Source organism: Ischnura elegans, chromosome 11 (genome assembly GCF_921293095.1).
Source record: "Ischnura elegans chromosome 11, ioIscEleg1.1, whole genome shotgun sequence".
NCBI lineage: Eukaryota > Metazoa > Arthropoda > Insecta > Odonata > Coenagrionidae > Ischnura > Ischnura elegans.
The window spans coordinates 45,350,605-45,374,482 of NC_060256.1; the positions used below are offsets into that span (position 1 = coordinate 45,350,605).

A 23,878-nucleotide genomic window follows, 5' to 3' on the forward strand; every position below is an offset into this window, starting at 1 on the left:
CATATTATTAACTTTCACATTAAAATAAAGAGAAAGTTTCGTGCAGTAACTGTTGCATGCTGTTTTTAACCTCAAATATGAGAAGACCATTTGCCCGTAAGACCCATGATCCCCACCCCCTCAGAAAAAAATCCTTGATCCGCCCTTGGAAGATTTTATGCTTCTGTATATGATGCCAAGATGATAAAAATAGAAATTTAGAAGATCTTTCTCTGTTCACACATTCATATGATAAGGTAGACCGTTGACTCCTTCAGTCAAGGCCGGAACTAGGAGTTTTTTTCAGATGGGGCACCCCTCCTCCTTAAATTCTACCCCCAACCACTAATATATAATACATCTGTAAGCTATTTGAGATGTGATAGTTGTAATTATGCACTATATGTATGCAATTAAGAATTTATTTGTATTAATATTATCATTTGATAATTCATAAATTAACAATAATCATAAAATAATTTAACTATAAAAATAATATAACTATATTAAAAGTTTGCCACCCCCTGAAAAAAAGAAGAATATTTTAGAGCATTAACATTTGTTAGAAAGAATATCAAATATTAGGAGATGTATTTATTTTCGCATGTTAGTACAGCACATTCAACTACACATTAGTCATTAAAAATACTTTTAAAAATTGCACTAAGTTCATGTGGTTAAAGGTTAAAAAACAGCAGTAAAAACACATTAGTCATCATTTAAACATAGTTAGCACAGATTCAATACTACACCAATGTATAATCACTGATGTATCACAGTTCTAATTTTAGTATTATTCATTATTTTAATGCAATAAATAAAATTGATAACACTTCAAAAATGATTAATTTCTACCCAATTGATCACTCTATCAAACCATATCCAGGAAAAAATTGAACAATTTGCGTTAACACTATAAAAGGATGACATTTTCAGCCTATTTTGAGGCACATATTGGTGACAGAGAATCATTCTAAACTGTTATCATCCTAACTATAACCCCTTGAATAGTATTTCTCTAATTTTAACTCAGAAAATAGGTACTCACTCTAATGTTAAACTTTATTCACTGAAGAAACTATGCCACAAAATGTAATGACTGTTTCCTCACAATGGGTATAAAGAGTTATTCTCTTCACAGCTCCGAACTTCAATTTGCCCATCAGCATGTGTAGTCAATGATTTCACAATCACAATTCACAATCAAATTGTCCTTACTTACATCAAAACTTTTAATTTCTACGCCCACAAAAAATGCAGCCGATTGCAGATCAGTCACCTGTTTGGAAGTGACAGAAGTCTGCAGGAAACGTATCAATCCATCAATACAACTTTAGGTATGGCTAACCACAGATAAGAGGAAGTAAAGAACGACAGAATAGTCCCAGAAAAGAGGAGAGTAAACAAAAGACTATAAAAAAGGAAGTCAAGGAAAAGATATTGACAACAGAAGTGTCCCAGGGAACCCCCTAACAAAAATGTTATTGTTATTCACTTGCCCATGGCCTAGTCTGGGGTGAGCTCTATCCTCTACTAACCACATCAACTTTCAGGCCTTTGATTTCAAAATACTTATCATTTGCAATGAAAATACCTTTAACTTTTCTTATGTTATCCAACACATTAAAATGGTTAATGAAAAAATAAAGTCATTTCACAATCACAATTAACCTCCATTAAGTTCAATAATATTTTTAAAATAATTGTAAGCATCTACTGAAGTAATTTAATGATAATCATACCTATAAACTCAGAATATCTCTCAGATCCTTCAAACAATTAATTATAGGTTCATTAACATCATGCTCTTTGGGTAAAAACTTTTTACGAAAGTCATCTCCTGGTTTAGGCATCTCTTCTAGAGAGCAGGGATATGGTTCGGAGAAAAAATAAGTATGCTGTAGGGCCTGTTGGGAAGTGTAAAATAATAACAATTAAAAACACCATGAATACGAGGCAGTAGGTAATTTAAAAAGTAATTTTTCAAAGAAGACATTAAAAATGCTAATATAGCTCATGAAATATATTAGGCTTAAATTCTAAAAAATAATTATTAATTACCTTTTCAGCAGGAATACGTTTTTTTGAATCATATAATAGAAATTGCTTCACCAAATCTTGAGCATCAACATTGATATCAGGCAGTAGTTGCTCCATTGATACTCCTTTGCTTGTGGGAAATGTTATTTTGTTATAATCAGGAAGTGATTCCATTCCTGGCCAGGTTTCAGAGGTGGGTGTACCAAGGGTTTGCAGGACAATGCAGAGCTGCTCAATATCATTATCACCCTGAAATTATGATGATTATTTTTAAGGCAGAAAATAAATTGATAAAAACTAATCTCACAAAACAAGCACGTTGTAAATGGAAAAGACAAAGGCATAGGCTACTTTAAATTTCACCACCAATCTCACATTTTTTCTTTTATTCAATAAAATACTGTCACAAGGCTATTGGATCTAGTATTGGCCTCAGCCTGAAGAGTATCCGCCAACAAACGATTTTTTTAAATAATTATTTAGCCTACTGACAGACGTGGTGCTACAGACAAATGTGGTGCTACAGAAGAATGATGAAAATCAAATGGATCGACCGAGTTAGTAACGAGGAAGTCCTAAGAAGGGTAGGAGAGAAGAGAAGCCTCATGAAAACCTTAATAAGAAGACGGAACTACCTTATAGGCCACATCTTGAGACATGATGGCCTGATGAAGACAATCGTCGAAGGACAAGTGGAAGGCAAGAATGGAAAAGAAGACCCCGAACAAAATATATGGAACAAGTAAAGAGAGATGTGAAAGAGAAGAAATACGTAGGTGTGAAAAGATTAGCTGATAGGAGAACTGAGTGGAGAGCTGCGTCAAACCAATCCTAGGATTGTTGACCAGTGATGATGATGACTGACATTATTAATGAAATAAAATTAATGTCAATGCAAAGGGCACATTATGGATCCTTCTCAACCCTTTCGAGACGGTTGAGTTTTCGCCTTGCCATGACTGCTGTACTGAGCCCCAAGAGACTCTTCCGTCCCCTCTGTACAGAACATTTTTGCAGGACATTCATTAACCCTTTTGCTGCTGTTCAATCTCCGAAAACCTACTCCTCACATGCGGCGAAAATGTTAAAATGCGTTTCCTGGGCCCATGGAGCAAGTACTTCCAGGATGGGTGTGGTACACCCTCCGAAGGGTCGCTAATCCGCGGCCCTATCCTTGACGAGCTAACCCACGCAGGACCGTCTCTTCGACCCTACCAGCGGGGGGCCTACCTCCCGAAAAGGGACCACTCTGACTGCAATTTGAAAATCAATCACTCAATCCAATCATCAAAAAATGATTGTTTTCATCGCAATCCTGCCAATCAAGCATGTCTTTTAACCATCTTTCTACGATGAAAAATAACGATTTTGTTAACTTTTCTAGAAACGTGGCTGCGGACAACCGGAAAAATTGCCATTTTAGTAAAGTTAACAAAACCGTTATTTTTCATCGCAGAAACACGGTTCAAAGACGTACTTGATTGCATGATTGGCAGGAGTGCGATGAAAACAATAAGTTTTTGATGATCGTATTGAGTGATTGATTTTCAAATCGCAGTCAGAGCGGTCACTTTTCGGGTGGTAGGCTGCCTGCTCGTAGGGTCGAGGAGACGGTCCGGCGTGGGTGAGCTGGTCGAGGATAGGGTCGCGGATTAGCGACCCTTCGAAGTGCTTCAGCGAAAGTGCTGACTGCATGGCAGGGATGAAGAAAAAGTACGTCCACAGCAGTCTGCCGTGCGGACGTACTAGGTACGTCCACAGCAGTGAAAGGGTTAAGAAGAATCTCGCTGATAATCACACAATCTCAGCACCAACCTTTTTCGACCCTTCCTAGTGAGGACTCTGCATTATCTTGGACTCCGAGGTTAATTGAGCTCCCTTCTTTAGGGGTTCATAACCCTACCAGCGGCATTGGTTTACAGTCAATCATGCTTTGTTCATATGAATTAGCTATATGGATAATTGTTGCTTGAACGTAAATTGCAGACTTTGAATTGAATTCCTCGTTTTATTCTGAAAATTGTCAAATTTTGAACGAAGCTCTTCCACACATTTAATTCAGCAACAATTTTCATGTTTGATGTTTCTACTGATATCTAGATATAAGTTAATATTTGTCGTAGAATTTCGTTTAAAAATTGTGAACGCTGCTCAAAAGACAAATAATTCAATTCTTAGCTTATATTTTTTGAGAAAGGAATAAATATTTATTTCGCAAAATGACTGTTTAAACAATTGTATGACTGCGGTCCCTTACCGCTAAGAGGGGTAACACAAGATGAGGGTTCGGGGTACCAACTCCCGGATTTGGTAAAGCCTAAGCCCCGTAGTGCTGGGTCCCCAAACAAAGACATCGCACACCCGTGACCATCATAAAAAAGGGATAGACAGGAAACGTATATATTTGGCATTCGTTCACCTGCGTAGGAAAATCTCCGACGAAAATTTGCTGCTTTCGTCTCCAGGGTCAAGAAACGTCCAGACTCATTTTTTCGCCTTTAGAAGGAAAAGGTTAAAGAGCTAAATGAATTCTATACTCTTTCTTTTCTGAAGCCTTGGTCATCTCTAGCCTTGGATATCTTATTTTCTGTTATGCCTTCTAAACAAAAAATACAATGAAAATACTAAAATTCACTGATTTCTATTCATCCCAACAACAGAAAATCATGCATTATTCGTTCAATCAATGAGTGCAGTAATAACTGATTTGGGCGTTACTTGGTGGAACGATGAAATATTCATGGTGAAACAAAAACACAGTACTATTCCACAAACTTTATTTTAGCTGCCAGCTAAGACAGCTAAAATAAAGTTTGTGGAATAGTACTGTGTTTTTGTTTCACCATGAGTGCAGTAACATTTCAGCCAAAGCATAAGGGGGATTACAAATATTGGCAACAGCCAGTCCACAGACAAGTAATACATAAAGGGGTTAGAAATATAGATCACATAGAACAAAAATATTCATAGCAAACCTACAGCAAATAGGGGAGATCTGTTCAACATTTCACCAAAAATGCAGCCAACAGCCCACAAGTCAACAGCTTCATCATAGTATCTTGCACCATAAAGGAGCTCAGGAGCTCTATACCACCTGGTGGCTACTTGATGTGAATATGGGCGTTGTGAGGTTCCCATATCCTTGGATGAGTTTGTCCATTTAAGTCTAGCTAGACCAAGATCAGCAATCTTGAGAACACCATCCTTGCTAATCAGAAGATTTGATGGCTTCAGATCCTTTAAGACAGAAACAATAAATACAGAGTGTGGTAGAAATACCTAACATTTTTTCAATCATTTTATGTAGCTCCGTATCCCAACAGTGCCTCAAGGATATTCATTTTCTTACCTGCCACACTCGAGATTTCAAGACTGAATAATTCGTCTGAGAATGTATTAAAAGTTACTATTGTTGCCTCATTCAATAAGTGAGAGAAAAATGAGAACCTGTACTGAATTCTAAAACCATCAGGTGCTTCAGCTGCTCCCTGTACTTTTTAAACAATTCATTAACATACTAAGCACAAATTTAGGCTGTATTTTCTGGATATCACTGAATGGGGTAGTTTCCTTCATCAAAGAAAACGAAAGGCATTAATTGCGATTCGTTACCCACCATTAGTGTATTCATAGTATACAAATTATTTGGTTTTAGAGATCCCAGTTTATACCAATGTTAATGGTCAATTTTAGCCTCATTTGAAAAAGGCCAGATTGGCGGCCATGCAATGCCACTACACGTGACGTCACAGAGGCCTAGATATCTACTATACGAGTAGATAGGAGTTTTACATCGTCTGAGATTACCAATGCATGCATGAGACACAGAGTTCAGGGAAACATCTCTTAATAATCACTTATTAAAATTGCCCATGGTCGCAAAGTTTCCTTCATTTGATAGGGTATCAATAATCCTTATTTAAGCCGAGCGCTACCTGCTAGCAAGGTACTCTATGCTACTGCCATGCTCTGAGGCAGTCAGCCTCCATTGCAGTGGTGTTCATAGCCTCGCACCCAGGTGGCCTCACACAGTAGCAGCCAGGCATCACATGGGCTTTTCCCAGCATTCATACTTAGCCATCGCATTTCTGTGCAACTTTTCATTTGATCGCAAAAAATAGATATCGTCATTTTAAAATCTAAAAGTGTGAAATATGTACTCCAGGAGTAATAATCTTTCAATTTAGGCATTAAAAAAATAATAGGAAACCACCCTATTGTATTTGTGTGTAAGTCAACAGTATCTACACATAAATACCTTAATTAATACTCTAAAACGATGGAATAAAAACAATATCTATGGAAGTGCTGAAAGTTTGGCATCCATTTTGTCATTACTCAGGATGTTTGTCGGCCTGCCCATAAGAAACCTACAACCAGCTTAATTGATAAGCGTCTTCCTTATTTCTTCCTTTCTCCTTATCTCAATGACTTATAATGTGCTAGCTGGATGAAACCAAAAAATTGCAGCCTACATTTCCAATGCAACACAGAAGCCTTCAAACCATACTAATTTAGGAGCAGATATTCAAATCATTTAATTTTCTTTCAGGATGCAAATGATGTAACATTTCATTGCATTAGGACATCTTAGTAAATCACCTACCAGCTATGAGAGTACACACATATTTTAAAAAGCAATACCATATAAATATCAATTAAGGCCTTACTTTGATGAACTTCACCATCATGATTTTAAAAGAAAACTGCTCATCTGGTATAGATCCGCAATTTAATAACAATGCATAGACGCAACCTAATAATGATGATTAACAATAATAATAATAACCATTGAATGAAGTGTGGATCAAAACTTGATGTCTTCCTTTTAGCATTGTGAAGCCATGACATGTCTTCCACAATGAAAATGTCAAGATTCACAGCGAAAGAGATGTGAATAGGGGAAGAAAATACATGTTTTTAGAGTGTTATATGCACTAGAAGATTAAATGGGCACTTTATAACTTTGCACTATTCAAGCCCAAGAACAAACAATATGCCGACCATATTTTACAAAATATTCCACGACAACATGGCCAAATTTGCAAATTGCAATTCGATGTATGAATGCAGTAGGTGGAAGGGAAATATACATAATAAAGAAAAAAATTTAAAAAACATTTTTGGCATCCAAAGTAAAAGCCATTATTCATCATGTGCTATTCATCTCACACCACTTAACATCATTAACTCCTCTTACTTTCATATTGGACAGCAATCAGAATGAAAGATTTAAAAAAAAAAGAAACTTGCTTACCCGGTGCATAATACCACTTTTGTGAAGGTAACTCACTCCTTTAAGTAGCATTTGCATATAAGCTTTGATCTGGGAATCCGACAAAGGTTCATTGGGATCTTGAAGCATATCCCAAAGGTCAGCTGGCATAAACTCAAACACCAGAACAATACCCAAGCCTTGAGGAAACACATCCAACAGCTGAACTACCTGTAATTATGAGAAACTTATTTTAACTAGGGACACAAACTGCAGTACAAAATAAAGATATGCCAGGTTTTCCAAGAACAAAGTCCTTCATAGAAATGAAAGGCAAGTGAGTAACAGGAGAAAGACAACATATGTCCTATATATATTTCCTCACCAATTTTGTGGTACTTTTCATACATTTCTTTTTAACAAGCATATATTATAAATGAAAATCACCAGTTTAAAAAAGTATAATTGCAATAATATTTTGATTATATATTGATTTGTCTGAAAAAACATGCCAAAATCCAGAGGTGATCAATGTATTCTGCCATATTATGCCTTGGAATCATCCCTACAATTTCGTAAAGTGCTCTGGGCCATACTCAAAATAGCAGGGAGAGAATCGGTTTGCTTGAAGGGAGCATTGACCTGACAACCAAAGATGTACATTTATAAAACACATAGACATTGAGTACTCCCTACAAACGCATCATTACGGTAGAGCCATTCCTCTAGAAATGTCTTAGAATATGGTCCTAAGTCAAGCGAAAGTGACTGCTCCAACTCATCCTTGAGTATGTACCACTCAGAATTCAGTTCTGATATTGAAATGAAGACTATTCACGTTATAAAATCTGGTCGCTCTCAATAGTTTGGAGCTCTTATTATAGGTGACTTGATTCTTCCCTGGTCCTCAGCCCTCACCCAATAACCTCAAGCATTTTTTGCCTATGGGCAGAAGCAACCCACACAGCACACGGACACCTTTCGGACATCCGGTGATTGTCCGCCAAGTGGCCTATGGACATCCTACGGACAGCCGAATTCATACAAAATGATGTCCGCTGCAAGTCCGCATGTCAGTAAAAAAGGTGGCCTATGGACGACCTGAAATTGTCCGCTCTGGACACCTTCAGGACACGTTTAGGTTAGGATTGCATTTTGTTCGATACTAATAAATAATAGGTCCAGACAAGAATTTAAATAAATAAGGCATCAATTTCATGCACAATATTTATTTGGCTTCTTAAAACAGTACAATGCCAGAAACTACATACGATTTAAACTTTCTTCTTCCCCTGTAACCTCTCCTTGGCGTGCCTTAGCCAGCTTTGGATGGCAACCTCCACATCCTTTTCAGGGGCTGTCTTGCTCTCCTGCACTGCTCCTGTAATAATGAAGTATATAAACATTTCATTGTAGCAAGAAATTGTATCTTGTACGTAACAAGCAGATTACATAAGACAGGACGCTAGTCTTATTAGTCACATGTTTAACATTCTTAAGGTTTCAAAATTAGGAAACCTGTCCATTACAGGCTGAATACATTTTACAAACTTTTCTTTGACTTTTTCTTGTTCTTAAATAAGAAAAGATTTTGAGTAAAATTATTAATGTGTTAGTAATGTATATATTATGATTAAGAACATTTTTCATAGAACAATTGTTGAACTAGATTTTAATCCCAAATATGAGAAGACTGTTGCCTGTTAGACCCTGGTGCACCATCTAGAAAAAAATTCTTTGATCCATCCTTGCCAGACAGCTTAGTAGAGGTCTCGAAAAAGATATTGGAAAAAGCATTCAAATGGAGGATAATATTTCTGAACAATTGGTCTCCCCTTGAAGATTATGACTACACTAGAGTGAATTGTGGAGGTGAAGAAAAGTGTTACATAAGCTGGAGCTAAGGAAGACTAATGCAGAAGAGCTGAATATGATATAGGAGTAAAGGAAACTAGAAAATTTAAAGGAGGAAGTTTAAGTGAACTAGATCTCTTGGGATTAGTGTGAAAACAGCCACACTGATTTGGCACACAAACCACTTAGCTGCATTGGCTGAGATGCAACTTAAAAAAATAGAAACTTTGAAAAACTAGCAAAAACTTGCTGTAGTTAAGGCCATTCCATGATTTAGATCTCCGAATTCTTCCAATCTTAATAATTAAAATAGATCTTCTAATGTAGTCTGGTATCAAGGCAAAAGTGACAACCTAGCTCACTGGCAATATTCACATTTCGACAGAGACATAACAGGGGAATAGCAGCTAAGGCCTGCTGTGAGCTACTGAAATTTCTATAGCTCCTACAAAAACACCTACTTCAAAACATCTTAGTTAGCTAGAGCTACTAGAAAATAGTAGCTTCTGTAGTACTGTGCAACTACTATCCCTGTTGAATAAGTTATCCCATTCTTAAGTTCTACAGGTGCTATACATCGAACTTTTATAGAGCATGAGATCCTTTTCAACCACGTTTTTGGTAATTATACCTCCCATATGCAGAACAAAAATTGTTTTCAAATGTTTGAATTACTTGGTAGTGGAATCTGCATCTGAAAATAATACATAACAATACTATTTTCTCTACCTTTAGCATGGAAGGGTGAACCTTGTATTACAAGATGTTTAATAATTATTTAAATTTACTTTATATGAGCTCCCTTTACAGGAGCAACTTGCCAAAAAAGTATCCAGACCAAAATTATTCCTCCTTGCTCAAACCTATATAATAATCAAACGAATACTTACACCTCTCTCACATGCCTCGCTTAAGCATGTTCCAGCCAACTCTTCACTGTAACTTCCACACTAGAATTGGTGGCTGTATCGTCCTGGTTAAATGCAACATCTGTAAAGAATGAAGACAAATAAGTATACAGACAATTATAAGAAGAGAGACATACAAACTTATAAATAGAGATAGGAAATAAATAAAAATACAGATGAACTATTTTTATTCAACTCCACTACATGAAAGCTATAGTCAGTAAATGCCTCCAGGTAAATATATCAGCTTCACGATACTCTACACCAAAATGTGTACCGATGGCTGTACGAAAAGATGCACAAGTTCTATTTTCTGGGTATAAGATTTCATGCAGCAGTTTGAGCAAATAAATGAACCATAAAATATAGCCTTAAGGTTTGTTTACACAATATATCACTTACAATTAGACCTTGTTTAGATTCATCCCGAATTTCTTACAGTCGTCCTATAGTTTCCACTAAATTAAATGCATGGATGACTAATAGCACAGTTACTTAGTTTGTAGTTAAATTAGTTTATATTTTATTAGGTTAGCAAAGTTTGGCAGAAAAAATATAATAAACGCTATAAAAGTTACGTCGGCATTGTAATTTTTCAATCCCTAAGCCTTATCTTTACTGACATAATAGATCATTTATTTATTTAGGACCTAAAGTTTTTAATTATTAACCTAGTTCCATCAAACATATAAAGAGTATAAAAACTTTTTGTAAAAAGGCTAAACATTGGTGGTTATCCTATCATAACATTATTGTTCTTTTTCGATGCGTGCGTAACTATACATATCGAAAGAAATCACACGGTGTAGTCCGATTTCAAAGAATTAATAATTTACGTGAAACCTATTAATCATACATGCGTGTTGCAAAATCCCCCGGTTACACGTAAGTACAATTCCTAGTTATATTTATTGCCAAGAACCCTACTTGATTTGATTTAGGAACGGAACCAAACGGACCGTTGGGACTTCCAACAAATTCAGCCGTAGCCTACGCTATCAAAATAACAGGTTCTATTTTATGCGCTAGCACTTACATTATTTCCTATACGTTCTCGCGTACAGAGACTATAGTACAAGAACTTCCACTTTAAATTATATCATGTAAACAAGGAACAAAAGCGAAAATTTCACCATGAACAACGGAAAAAGACGCTACCTTTAGTTGCCAAGTAACGGTTTTACCAAGACGGTAATGTTGTTCCAAGCAGAGCCATATTTTTCCTCGAGATGTTACAGGCTGAGTTATAAGAAATATAAGGAGCATGCGGAAACACTATACTGCCGCCAGTGAACGCCAAGAAAAAATTATTTAGAAGTCACATCAAACTTACTTGCAGCAGCATCTTTGTAACCGCCAAACCACCATGCTGTCTCCGGTGTTCCGTTCCAGTTCCTCTGTTGGAAAGGAGGAACGGAGGAATGTGGAGAACCATGGTAGCGGTAGATTCAAAATTCGTTCGCCACCAAAAAAACTAGAATTTCGATATAAAGTAAAGGTACGGCAGTACTTACCTTCTATCTTCTACTACTTCTTCTACTTGCCTATCCTTAAATTGGACAATTACAATTTCTAATCTGGGAATGAGGCCATCGATGCCGTGATAATTTTAGGAGAATTCTTACCATTAAAAATTAAAATGAATTTAAAGCGTTATGTTTCATTAAAATACTTTCCAATCAATCGCCTCTGAGATTTTTTAATCCCTAGAGAGTAAATATTAATTAATCAATAAGTTGAAAGAGTTCATTTAACCTGTAGGAATGGAATGTCCCCGAGACGGCTACGCGACGTCCGCAGGACATTGGTACATAATATAAAATTTCAGTAAAAATCGATAAATTCCATTATTCCTGTTGTTAATTTTTGTAAAAGTTGCTAAATTTGTTGAAATTTAAGTAATTTTTATAATCATGAAAAGTACGGGTTTATTGTTCATCCAACGCTTCTCAACCGTACAACATGCGGAAATTTTTAATTTTTTGAAAGTTTCTAAAATTGTTGCTAAATTTATTTAAACTTTAAAAATTGTTATAAATAATGTAGAGAGTTCAATTGTTCGTTCAATTGTTGTTGTTTAACCCGTGAGGCATGTAGAAATTTTTAACGCTCGTAAATGTTACTTAAATTGTTGCTAACTTTGTTTAAACTTAATTAATTGTTATAAACAATATAAAACTTAAAAATAGCGTACATTTGTTGTTCTTAAACTATAGAAGCGGTAAAAATGTCAATTTTTTTTTCGTTAAATAGTTTATAATTTCCTCCGAGTCCACACTCCAACAAGAGGATTACATTTGGTTACCTAAAATAATCCTCAAAATATCTCTTCCTCCACGAAAAATTTCCTCTTCCTCGATCGGGAGGAAGTATTCTGGCTTCAGAAACGAGAGAGAGTTTTTTTTCTTTCTCCCTTCTCCTATACTCCCTACTAGGAGGAGGATCACGAGACTTTCTCTCGGAGTTCCTCCTTGAGGAGGTGAGTATTTTAAGAGGAAACCAAAACTCCCAAACCCTGCGTAATGGGACACTAGCTGGACGTCCGCTGGACATCCGAGATAGGACAGTGTGCGGACGGATGGCCAGGACAGCCGGCGGATGTCCTCTGGCTGTCCTGAAAATCCGCGGACACTGAGAGGACGCGACGGACGCGCAGCGGACGTCCTCTGGCAACGATGTGCTGTGTGGGAAGGGAGGACTTTCTCCACCACAACCTATCCTTTGTGAAAGAAAATCCTGATGTACCTATTCCCATTGAATAGTTCCCTCCACTCACATGCAACACATGAAAACGATAATGTCCACCTAAAAATGTTCAATTCAAGTCTCACTAAAAATGGCCCATACTTTTCTCATGCCAAAATTTATGATCACTAGCCCCAGAAATTAAAAGAGGTTACTATGATTAGCATTGGCATTGCTAAAAATATGATTTGGGGGGGGATGGAGGAGTCTGGGGGGTGACCATACCACCAACCCTTCCAGCCAACAGGAAAATTTTTGAAAACGGACAAGCCAGTAAATACATTTTACATCATTTAGGCACTTGAAATTTGCGATTCACCAATTCTGCGGTAAATAATCACAGCACGGAAAACATTAGTCTGTATACTATAAATATTCTGAGGCTTTGGGGGGGATCTATTCCCTCATTCCCCTCATAGTTACGCCACTGATGGTTAGAAAGTTTACTAGACTAATCAATGCTTTCTTAATTGAACAGGCATTTTATAGTACAGCAAAATATGTACTTGAAAATTCACTGGGAACTGGTTCTCACTCATTTTTAAAAAAATTCAATATGTATTTTTTAGCAATACCAATATCAGTAAGTATATATTTACTTACTCTTACTATATATATACTTAATCTGTGGTAATGCATACATACTTTTTGTAATATGAATTTTTTTGTATTGACACATTCAAATGCCTAAACAACCTCTACAGAATAAAGAATACCTATTATTATTACTACAGTGTTACTTTTTCATTTTAATCTCAGGCAATTGGTGACATTTTTTATGCATGTGATAGTGTTGTAGAGGAAGAGAATACATGCCTACCTCCTTGTACCCTTTCACCACCTCGCAAGAAACAAGTGCAGAAAGTGAACTTTTTCCCACAAACCTCCATCCAAGAGAAACTATTAACCTTCCTTGAAGGTTGCATTACCCTTCCTTGACATTCCACGGACGGTAGCGCATTTTCTTTTCCTACAGTCCCCGGAGTTATGGTAGCCATATGGTAGGTCTTCCTCTATAGTCCATTGTGATAATTCATACCTTCCACGGCAGGTAGCACTACCCTCCCTTGACACTTTTTGGATTGTAGTTATGCCCTTCGTCTAACATTTGTGGAGGTAATTCCCACTCACCACAGATGATAGCCCTACCCTTCCTCTTTCTCCAACAGGAGTCACCTGCAATAACTTATACGGGAGTGACTTTTGCATGATTGTGCATTGCTGGTAACTCCTGTATAAGTTATCACCGTGGCTAGTACCAGTACACTTCAAACTAATCAAGAGCGAACACCTCTATGTGTTCTATGTCCGGGCCTGCTCTCCGGCTGTGGCGCTGTGCGCACAATTGGACTGCTTGTGGCATCATATGCTCTGCAGTCCAGCAACACCTTGTCCGGTAGTGTCCAAATATATCCACAGGGAAGAATGATGCCTTGGTAGCTTAACTGGCTAAAGCACTCGACCAGAAATCAGAGGATCCGGGTTCGAATCCCGGTCAAGGCAGATGATTTTCTCTCTGTGGCTCTTTCGCACGATTGTGCATTGCAGGTGACTCCTGTATAAGTTATCACCGTGGCTAGTCCCAGTATACTTTAAACTAATCAAGAGCGAACACCTCTATGTGTTCTATGTCTGGGCCTGCTCTCCGGCTGTGCGCACGATTGGACTGGTTGTGGCATAATATGCTCAGCAGTCCAGCAACACCTTGTCCAGTAGTGTCCAAATATATCCACAGGGAAGAATGATGCCTCAGTAGCTTAACTGGCTAAAGCACTCGACCGGAAATCGGGGGATCCGGGTTCGAATCCCGGTCAAGGTGGATGATTTTTACTCTGTCGATCTTTCGCGCTACTAGTTTAGTTTCCTTTTTGACAGGAACGGTGCAGTGTCGGAAGGAAACCATTCCAATTCTCTCTTTTGAGCGATATTTTTGTTGGCAAAAATTTAGTTAAACCTGATAAAATAAGTATGGCAGATGTAGAAAAATTTATGTGTGTCTAGACCTTTATCCAGGCTAAAAATAGCATTCAGTATTGAAAGTTAACCTGTGTCCTTCATGAATAAGACACAGGTAAATTTTTTGTGACCAAATTTAGGAAAAAAGTGCATTATATATGCCGTCAAATACAGTACCTTAGCATGGTAAGGTTTACCCTACCCTAAGTGGATTCAGGGGGGATCACACGGGTCACGACCCCTCCCCAAATTTTATCAAATTTTTATTAGTTTAATACTCTGTGTATTTGTATCCTTGTGAAGGATTACAGGGAGAGTATATGAAAATGAATGGCTGCAAGTCCCAAATGTGAGACAAATTTGAGTAGTACTTATCGCAGAGCGTAGCATTCCCTGCAAAAAATTTTACATGTGAGATCATCCTCCTCTACATAAAGAGGATTATGAATTCGGCAATACATTTTTTATCAGACTAAAAATAAATTGGCTTCCTAAAAACTCCATGTTCAAATTCATAATGGAGAGGTAAATGGTATCAAATTTTATACTCACATATTTGCAATTGACATGTTGTAGAGTTTTCACTTCTCGAATAATGGTGACTGGGATTCCATCTTCAAGTTTTTTAATTAATAGCTTCTTTAGAGCAACCTGTTTATTGGTGGGAATATGGACAGCTCTCATTACAAGACCATGCGCTCCCTCGCCAATACGTCCCAGAATGGAATATTGGTCCATGACAATAGATGAGAAGCATATAGCTGACGTGGTAACTGTGGCTTACATTTCAACCTTAATCTGAAATGTGATTAGGCATGGCATTAGCTTTTAAAACAAAATAGTGAGAATCCTTGTGTAGTATTATTGGTATTATCCTTGTGAGTATTTTTGCATGGCAATGAAAATAAGCTTTGGTATCATTGCTTTTTCGGTTAAATCACGTAAATAGTCAACTACTAGGCTAAAATCAACTTTAAATAAATCTCTGGTAAATATATTACACTGTACCATAGTGTTAGATAAAATGTGGAGGTACATTTTTCACAAATGAGGAAGTATAACTTTTACTGTAGATACCTTAAGGTTACTTAAGGAATTCCTCTTTGATTGATCGTTTCCGAACATCATTCACTGACATGTAATCGTCACCACTGAGCAAGCACGATTACACCGATGAGTGGAATCATGATATACGAATGGTATACATCGATGGACGAATGTCAAATTACTTAATCCTTTAATGAATATCTTCCATTCTTTTAATATAATTTTGGCCTGCTTCAAGTTTTACGGTAATTATAAATATATATATACGTAAAAGTGGGGATATCTAAGTTATGCTGATTACACGGATTAAAAGATCTTTTCTTTATACCAAATGGAGGCACTGAAAGCAAAAAGTGACGAAAATCAATATAGTTCGATTAACTTCGGCAAGTTCTGCTGGGCAACTACCAGTGGAAATACTTCCTTCATGACGAAAAATAATAAGTTTAACAAATTAAAATACAGAATTTCAAATAAAGCTAATAAAATATACCAATTTAAGGTATACCACAAAGTTTTTAAGCTAAAATTGTCAATGGACACTGATCGTCAAATTCAAACTTCCTAGCACACCAACGCGCTTACAGTTATGCAACGCCACAATACATTTACAAAAAAAGAACAACGAATTGCAATCTGGTGTTTTCGGTTCCGTTTTGATCTCTTGTCAAGGACTTCATTGTCAATTTTCCTGGCTTTTTTTCGCGAAAACTGAAGATTGTTTCGATTTTCTGCCTATTTTTTGAAGTATTGGTGCAAAGAGAACTTGGTGTTCCTGTTTTTATTTGGAGTAGACGTCGTGGATCTAGTCAGTTTTTAGTGAAGTACTAAGAACCATAACAGCAAATAGATATTTTCCGCGATGAAGCCTACCGTTGTGGCAGATGAAATGTTTCCTGAAGGCGCTGGTCCGTACATGGACCTTGAAGAGGTAAGTTTCATAAGGTCAATGATCGAAAATCAACTGAAATTTAGCCCTTATTTATGTCGTGTTTATTAACAGGCTGGTGGGTCCAGTGGACTGCTTATGGATCTAGCTGCCAACGAGAAAGCTGTCCATGCCGATTTCTTTAATGGTATTGGAGTTTATATTAGTCACCGCTGAAATTCCATTTTTATTTTTAAATGGAGTGACTATTTTAAAATAACATGTTCCTATAAGTAAATGCGTGCGTTTACATTTTCAGATTTTGACGACCTTTATGACGACGATGATTTATCGTAAGGTACCTGAAGAATACCAGAAGATTGCTCAAATAAGTAGTAATTGTTTTTTCGAAAATGTGATTCTATATATTTAATTTGTTATACAGACAGTTCAATTTCAAAGGATGTATTTACCATTTCTGTGATGTGAGTGCAATTGAGATCAATAAAATTCGCATTAAGCTTGTGCACCAGATAAAAAAGAAAACTTGAATTTTCAACTTAATGTATCATGTACCGAAGTTTTTGTCGAGTGACAAATGAAGCTGAGGAATAGTTAAGTTTTAACCAGAAGTCTTTCTAAAGTAGGTCTTCATTCTACAATGCAGTTAGATCAAGATATTACCCCCTAAACGCGACTACCACTATTGATATCCCAGGATATCTCTACTTTTTATGCGCATAGGAGCACGTTCTTATCAGTAAAATTTAATTGCTCTGATTGATCATAAGCATTCATGGTGTTGTTCATTCGCTCACCAAAACTTGAGCTGAAACACTGTATTTTCAAAGGATTGCCGTATAATGTCAAAGCTGAATTATAACCTAATGTACGAACAGAGAGAAGAGTTCGTACTACGATACTTAAAAATCTTGCTGTTTGACACAATAAGATAAGTCAAAGAACTCAAAAGTGGAAATTTCTGAAGGTGAGCAGATTAAGAGAGCTATATAGAAAGATCTGAATAGACTAACACCAAGTGAAGGATGATTATTTTGCCTCTGAATATCGGAGATTAGTATTCCCAGTTCCTTAAATGGATTAATCACCATTATATTAGAAGACCCATGCCATGGCAAGTAATGGCGTAACGAAGGAAATTTAAGCTAGCTGGAAAGATCTGAATATACCTAAACCAAATGGAGGATATTTTTCCTTTGAATATCAGAGAGTAGTCCTCCCCATTCCCTACATGGATTAACCCCTATTATATTAGAAACACTCTGCCATGGTATTATTGGAAATTAAACATTATCACTTGGCTTCAAATACAAGCTTTTCTAAAGGGGCTTATCGATTTACTACCACATTTACATCCGTACAGTTTATGCTCTTATTTCAAAATCTCCACATGGTTTACAGAACTGATTAACTTATTTTATTAGTACTCAATGTAATAACCCTAAAACTTCATTCTATAAAATACCCAATATAGTGTGCATCCTAAAGGAGATTGACCTACTTTTTACCATCCAATGTAGTTCGTCAATGAAGCATGTTAACTTGAAAAAAAAAAATTGGATAGTTATAGAGGTATTTGAAACAATCCTTTTTAGCATTTATTTTTTTCCTGAGAATTCGTTGAGGCTCCATAATAGACCCTCCCATAATCCCAAAGAGTAGATTCAAGTCTATGTGCCTTAAAGGAAAAGTGAGAAATTTTAGTTCATTATTAAATTGGCAAGACAAGGAATTTATGAACAGTCATGGCAAATCAGATGATTCAGGTAAGTTTTGAACATGAATAATTATTTCCCAAATTACCTAGTAAATTGAAACATCAGCCATGATGGAGGACCTGATCAAGTGGAAATCATGAGTAATCTTCCACTTGATAGCAAGCATTATGTCCATTGCAATAATTTAGTATTAAAGGTAAAGTGGCTGCTGATATTTTTTAATTTCAGACGCTCATTCAAATTCACCAGATTTTACTGATCAGGGTATATTACCATAACTTTTCAAGCCTGACTGTAGCCCTACTTCGCAATACTGACAACCAATTACCTAAAATAAGGAGTATAGAAATTGAATTCTATGATCATTTGCACTCAGTTACTTCATTTGAGTTCTTTAAAAATATCTATAACTACATCGATTTAACCTAAAAGAGGCTAATTTGCCTCTTTTATTTAATTAATTAATTGCTATTTCAAAATTTTAATCTTCTCTTACAATGTTGCCTCGCAAACACTTGAGAATAGGGTGGTTTTCCATTTTTTTTAATGCCTTAAAGGAAAGTTATTACTCAAGGAGCACGTATTTCATGCTCTTAGATTTTTAAATGAAGGTATCTATTTTTCACAATTAAATGAAAAGTGAAAATTTTCAAGCACCCGAAAATGCGACGGCGAAGTATGAATGCTAGGAAAAGCCCTTTTGACATCATTCTGGTTCCGGCTACCGCTGTGTGAGGCCACCTAGGTACGAGGCTATTGGCACTGCTACAATGCAGGCTGCTAGCAGGTAGCAAAGTATGTACCTGTCTGCAGGTAATGCTTGGCTTAAATAAATATTTTTAATACCTTATCAAACAAAGGAAACTTTCCAACCATAGGCAACTTTGATAAGTGATTACTAAGAGATGTTTCCCCGAGCTCAGTGCCACATATGTGCATTGGTAATCTCAGACGGTGTAAAACTCCTGACTACTCTTTATAGCATCTAGGTCCTTGTGACGTCACGTGGATTGGCATCTCGTGGCCATCTATCTGGCCTTTTTCAAATGATGTTAAAATTGACCATTAACATTCACCAAAACTGGGATTTCTAAAACCAAAGAAGTTGTATATTATGAATAGACTAATGGCGGGTAAAGAATCACAATCTATGTATTTCATTTTCTTTGATGAAGGAAACTACCCTATTCCTCCTTCACTACAGGATTATATAAGTACTTTCTCAAGTTTCCATTTTCCAATAATCAAATACTTCCCTTAATCACGTTCACCAAGTCTCCTTCAGCAACTCAAGTTTTACCTCCCCAATTTTGCCATATTTATCCTTAAAAAATCATTTGAACTAAGAAAGGCCTCCTACGGTAAGGCAAAAACTAAAAAAAACTTTCTTCATTAATTACCAGGTCCACTATTCAACTTTCCAAAATACCATTCACATATGCAATAGGAAATAAAAAAGATTACATGTCAATGATATTTCATACTATCAAGTAATTATTTTAAAATTTATACACTTTTCACTTCCCAATACTTGGTATAGTGGCAAACTCTATTTCTTCAAGTAACAAGCTGGTAGATAGTTGCAAATTATGCATTAACAGCTTACTTTTAATTATCAATAAAGACATCAGTTTCATTTTCAATAAAAGGACTGCTGACCCTCATTTCTAAATATGAAAAGTGGATACTATCATTATAATTCAATCAGTAGGGATTGATGCAATGACAAAAATGAACAATCTACATAAATTAAGGCCATATAATATTTAATGCAATAAAAAACTACAGCATGATCATGTATAATGCATGGTCCCTTGGGATTTGTAGCGATGAAAACTTCCTAAGATCAAATTTGTGTTTTATCTACAGCCCCACAATCACCCTTCCCCGTAGTAAAAAGTGTCAGGTAGGAAGTACAAGCTCTTTAGAATAATTCTCTGAAATCATTTGATTTGCAATTTATTCCTGGTATATTTTCAGGAATGACAGTGGACGGGGAAGGAGGGTTCTTGTAAATAATTCAAATGCAGGTTACAGAGACCAAAATAACAAGTCTGACGACATCACAAAAAACCTATTTTCAAACTTACCAACAAGACTTGCTACATCTACGGATGGAGAGATGGCCCAAAGGATGTCATGAAATATCACAGTGATTTACTGTTATTAGCAAGCTCACCACAGTGAAAAAAATCAAAGACCACAAAATTTACATGGCATATTCATGAATTTGTACAACTTAATACAATTAAAATGTTATTTTTTTACTTCCATAATAAAGGGAGACATCCTGAGTTGCAAAAAAATACTGCCATGGATGTATGAGAAAAAATCATCCTTGGCAGAAATTTTTTTCTCCTATACTTTCAACTACATAACTGCAGCCATATTCTTCGTGCGCTTAATGGTTGTGAATAAGAAATTTCACATGTTGTTGATGCACATTTATGACAGTTCAGAAAATAAGAAAGTATTAAGTCTTCCAGCGTGTGAATGAACAGTTTGGTTGCAGTATGAAATTGTCACTCAACATTAAAAATGAGTTCACTACAACTTGCAAATGAGAAGCATTGAAAAGGTGACACAAGCCTTTTCTATATCTTCTTTGTACATTACTTTGGTCTGAAGCTCTATACAGAGCTTCACAACTTTTGTTGAACTGATAATCACCTACTAATTCAAAGCGTTAAGAAACAGAATATCAGTTGTCTTCACAGTCCGTTATATACACAGTCGTATCCTAATGAATAGGATTTCTCACTGTTGAACAAGTTTTTCCAATCAATGATACATATACCTGAGCACCCTTCAACTTATCATTCCAACACTCATGGAACACACTATGATTTTTTGCAACATATCCCTCCTACATACCATTTAATACCAAGATCTGAACTTTCCTTCAGTTAAGTATTGATACCCAACAAAAACATGCTGAAATAGCAACACAACAGTATTCAGGAAGAAAACAGAAATCCAAAAATTCAACGAGCCAACAGGCATAACACTTACAAATTAATTTTTGTGAAATTAAATTTATATACACGAATGTTACTCATTTGGTGGATTTAAACACAAGAAAAACCAATACACTCATTAACAGCCACTGCGCACAAATTCAACATCAGTAAAAGCATTACCCTATCTTAAAAATACTTGGGATGATAATGGGAAAATATTGTAATCAACCTTTGATCTTATCCTTACACAAATGAGATAACTCACCTTCTTCACTCACTCACAGTTTCAGATTCATCACTGAAACGCGAGAAGCTCCCACGAAAGGAAATCAAATGGCAACTTTCATAAATATCCAGTCAAGTAACTCTCTTCACCATTTACTCGTTGGGGAAACTTGATCAAGAATCCTCACTTCCGTCTAACATCACGCAAATGGCCAACTCTACAGATGAGCATGGAAAAAAATTACTTCATACACTTAAGACCAAAAGTAAAGACACTCAACAACATGATTCAATACAAGGTACATGAGAAGAGGATGACTTTTCGCTTACACTTAATTATGCCTCGAGGGAAATAAATGTTCCAATCCAGACAAAATAAATGGGTCATCGTGTGGAGTTACTTAGCAAACAGATGATATCGAGTGCTTTCACCACCCCAATGGCAATTTATTGTGTGGATGGCTAAATCTGCACGCGTAGGCAGGTTGTACCAAAAGTGCAAAAAAGAGGTAAAAAAGAGCGAGTTCAATTAACTTCCACGTCACTGCACACCTCGGACTCATCACCTTCTTCTTCCTCTTCCTCCTCTTCTTCTTCCTCCTCCTCACCTCCCTCCTCTTCCTCCGAGAAATATTCAGGCAAGGAGGGGGAATTTGGATCCTCCAGAAGAGATGCTGAATTCCTCGACAGTATCCCTTGGTTATTCACCACCTCCATGTCAACAGTGATAACTCCATCGTTGATCTCAACTGCCTTTTGTACTTCCAAGTCGTCTTCCGAGTTGGAAGACTGGCCATTGTTGGTATTGTTTGATCCTCCGGCAATCAATGGATCTTCCTTTCCAGTGCCAAGTTCTAAAAAGAAGTTTAAATCAATTTATAAAAAAACTGAAATAATGTGTATCAAACTTAAGGACAGTGCCACTCTTCACAGAAAATACAGAGTTGTTCTAAATAATGATGGACCCATTTTCAAAACTTAGTTTGTACTTATTCAAGTCCAAATCCATAATTAAAAAGCTTCAAACAAATACAGTAAAATCTCGATGTAGCGAACCTCTTTACATCGTAAACCTCCATACTTCGTACCAACCCTCTGGTCCCGTCAGATTTACATGTAAATTAATAGGCAAACCTCTCTATGGTGAACCTCTTTATGTCGTAAAACCTCTTTAAATATCATAGCAGCGAGACACCCCTGAGACGGCCTAACTACCTCCGCAAATCATACCGAGACAACTAGAGACCATTAATGCAGCCGCGATAACGAACATGGAATGACATTTTCAGCGATAAATGTTTCACGCTTATTCTTTTCTTATACACCTTTACTATACTGCAATTTTCATGTTAACCATTAGTTAGGGCCATTTTGTTACATATGAGGGCATACCTAACAGTAAATAATGAAAAGGCAACCAACTATCCTAATCATTTTAAGTGACAGTAGATGAAGACAGAACGCATCGTTTTCTCTCGAACCATGGTAAAAATTGCGCGATACCACTTGCTTTCTGTTATTTATGCCTTTATTTTCCTGTAAGTGCTTACATACTATGTTCAGTTAATAAAAGAGGCGACCAGCGCAGCCTATAATCCCTTGCCGGCGGAAATATTTCCACTAACTTCACTCCCATTCATGGAGATAGAATTACTCAACCGCATTGCTACTTCTGTTTCTAAAACGAAAATATTTCATGAATTTACTGCGACTCGAAATAAATCAAATACAGTTTTGCAATTATTATATTCCCATATTTCCCTGTGTAGCACTTCCTTACTACCGCATTGGTAATTTTTTCGATGCTATCGTGAACGATCGTAGTTTACAATTTATTGCGCTTAGCGACAGTCATATATCTTGTGTGCGTATTTATGCCGCAAAATTTGACTCTTCCATCGGAAGTCCGGGATGTCAATTTCTAGCAATACTGAACGAACATCACTCCATGTGCAACAATGTTAGGTGAAGGAGACAGCGAATTAGCTCATACATGGTAGAGCAATGAAATTTTTTACCGTCGCATTCTGAAGTATTCTCACTAGGAAATCACGTTGTTTCGCAGACCTAGCGTTTCTTTGTGCCCTCGACAGAGTTTTTCTTCGGAACTCTATGAGCATTGCATTTTTAGAGAAAGGGAATTCGACGAAATTTTCAAAATTACGCACAATTTCTTGTTTATTTTTTGCATTAGTCACGTGTTTATTTTTTTATAATCTTTAACAAGACAAATGTTATAAGAATGATAAATCAATTTTTAAAATATATTATAACGAGTATTTTCAATTATTTGCCATTAAATATGAAAACATATGAAAATTACTTAATTAATTATAAGCTGA

General features: G+C 36.4%; 3 protein-coding genes and 1 non-coding gene across 8 annotated transcripts in view; 2 read left to right on the forward strand and 2 right to left on the reverse strand.

Annotated features, from left to right (window-relative positions):
* Positions 1 to 558: 558 nt before the first annotated feature.
* Positions 559 to 16,519, reverse strand: LOC124168114 (cyclin-dependent kinase 20-like). 4 transcript variants are annotated; one of them, XM_046546230.1, is made up of 7 exons: positions 16,253 to 16,519; positions 15,775 to 16,084; positions 15,250 to 15,495; positions 7,277 to 7,465; positions 4,999 to 5,256; positions 2,041 to 2,268; positions 559 to 1,886 (listed from the first exon to the last, which is right to left on the reverse strand). In XM_046546230.1, the coding sequence occupies exons 3-7, from the start codon at positions 15,433 to 15,435 to the stop codon at positions 1,722 to 1,724; spliced, it is 1,026 nt and encodes a 341-aa protein (XP_046402186.1). In that variant the 5' UTR covers positions 15,436 to 15,495; positions 15,775 to 16,084; positions 16,253 to 16,519; the 3' UTR covers positions 559 to 1,721. The 4 variants fall into 4 exon arrangements, with proteins under 4 accessions (XP_046402186.1, XP_046402187.1, XP_046402188.1 ...); XM_046546231.1 differs by having other exon boundaries at positions 16,238 to 16,519; XM_046546232.1 differs by having other exon boundaries at positions 559 to 1,258; positions 1,722 to 1,886; positions 15,775 to 16,519.
* On the forward strand, positions 14,172 to 14,244 carry Trnas-aga. Its single transcript has one exon. It is a non-coding gene; the product is annotated as a tRNA-Ser (tRNA).
* Positions 16,520 to 16,600: 81 nt separating the features above from the next.
* LOC124168115 (COP9 signalosome complex subunit 9) lies at positions 16,601 to 17,158 on the forward strand. Its single transcript, XM_046546233.1, has 3 exons — positions 16,601 to 16,675; positions 16,748 to 16,820; positions 16,932 to 17,158. The coding sequence occupies exons 1-3, from the start codon at positions 16,607 to 16,609 to the stop codon at positions 16,967 to 16,969; spliced, it is 180 nt and encodes a 59-aa protein (XP_046402189.1). The 5' UTR covers positions 16,601 to 16,606; the 3' UTR covers positions 16,970 to 17,158.
* Positions 17,159 to 20,100: 2,942 nt separating this feature from the next.
* The window catches only part of LOC124167868 (transcription factor Dp-1), a 34,845-nt gene continuing 31,067 nt past the window's right edge, over positions 20,101 to 23,878 (reverse strand). For both annotated transcript variants that reach the window (XM_046545922.1, XM_046545921.1), the window contains exon 11: positions 20,101 to 22,390. In XM_046545922.1, the coding sequence (XP_046401878.1) occupies positions 22,062 to 22,390 (329 nt within the window). In that variant the 3' untranslated portion in view covers positions 20,101 to 22,061. The remainder of the gene's footprint in view (positions 22,391 to 23,878) is intronic.

Coding starts and splice junctions, on each gene's coding strand:
- LOC124168115 (XM_046546233.1), top strand. CDS start 16,607: ATGAAGCCTACCGTTGTGGCAGATGAAATGTTTCCTGAAGGCGCTGGT. Junction 16,676..16,747: donor CGTACATGGACCTTGAAGAG/GTAAGTTTCATA, acceptor GTTTATTAACAG/GCTGGTGGGTCCAGTGGACT. Junction 16,821..16,931: donor CCATGCCGATTTCTTTAATG/GTATTGGAGTTT, acceptor TTACATTTTCAG/ATTTTGACGACCTTTATGAC.
- LOC124168114 (XM_046546230.1), bottom strand. CDS start 15,435: ATGGACCAATATTCCATTCTGGGACGTATTGGCGAGGGAGCGCATGGT. Junction 7,466..15,249: donor AACATGTCAATTGCAAATAT/GTGAGTATAAAA, acceptor TCATAATTACAG/GTAGTTCAGCTGTTGGATGT. Junction 5,257..7,276: donor AAAGTGGTATTATGCACCGG/GTAAGCAAGTTT, acceptor TCTGTCTTAAAG/GATCTGAAGCCATCAAATCT.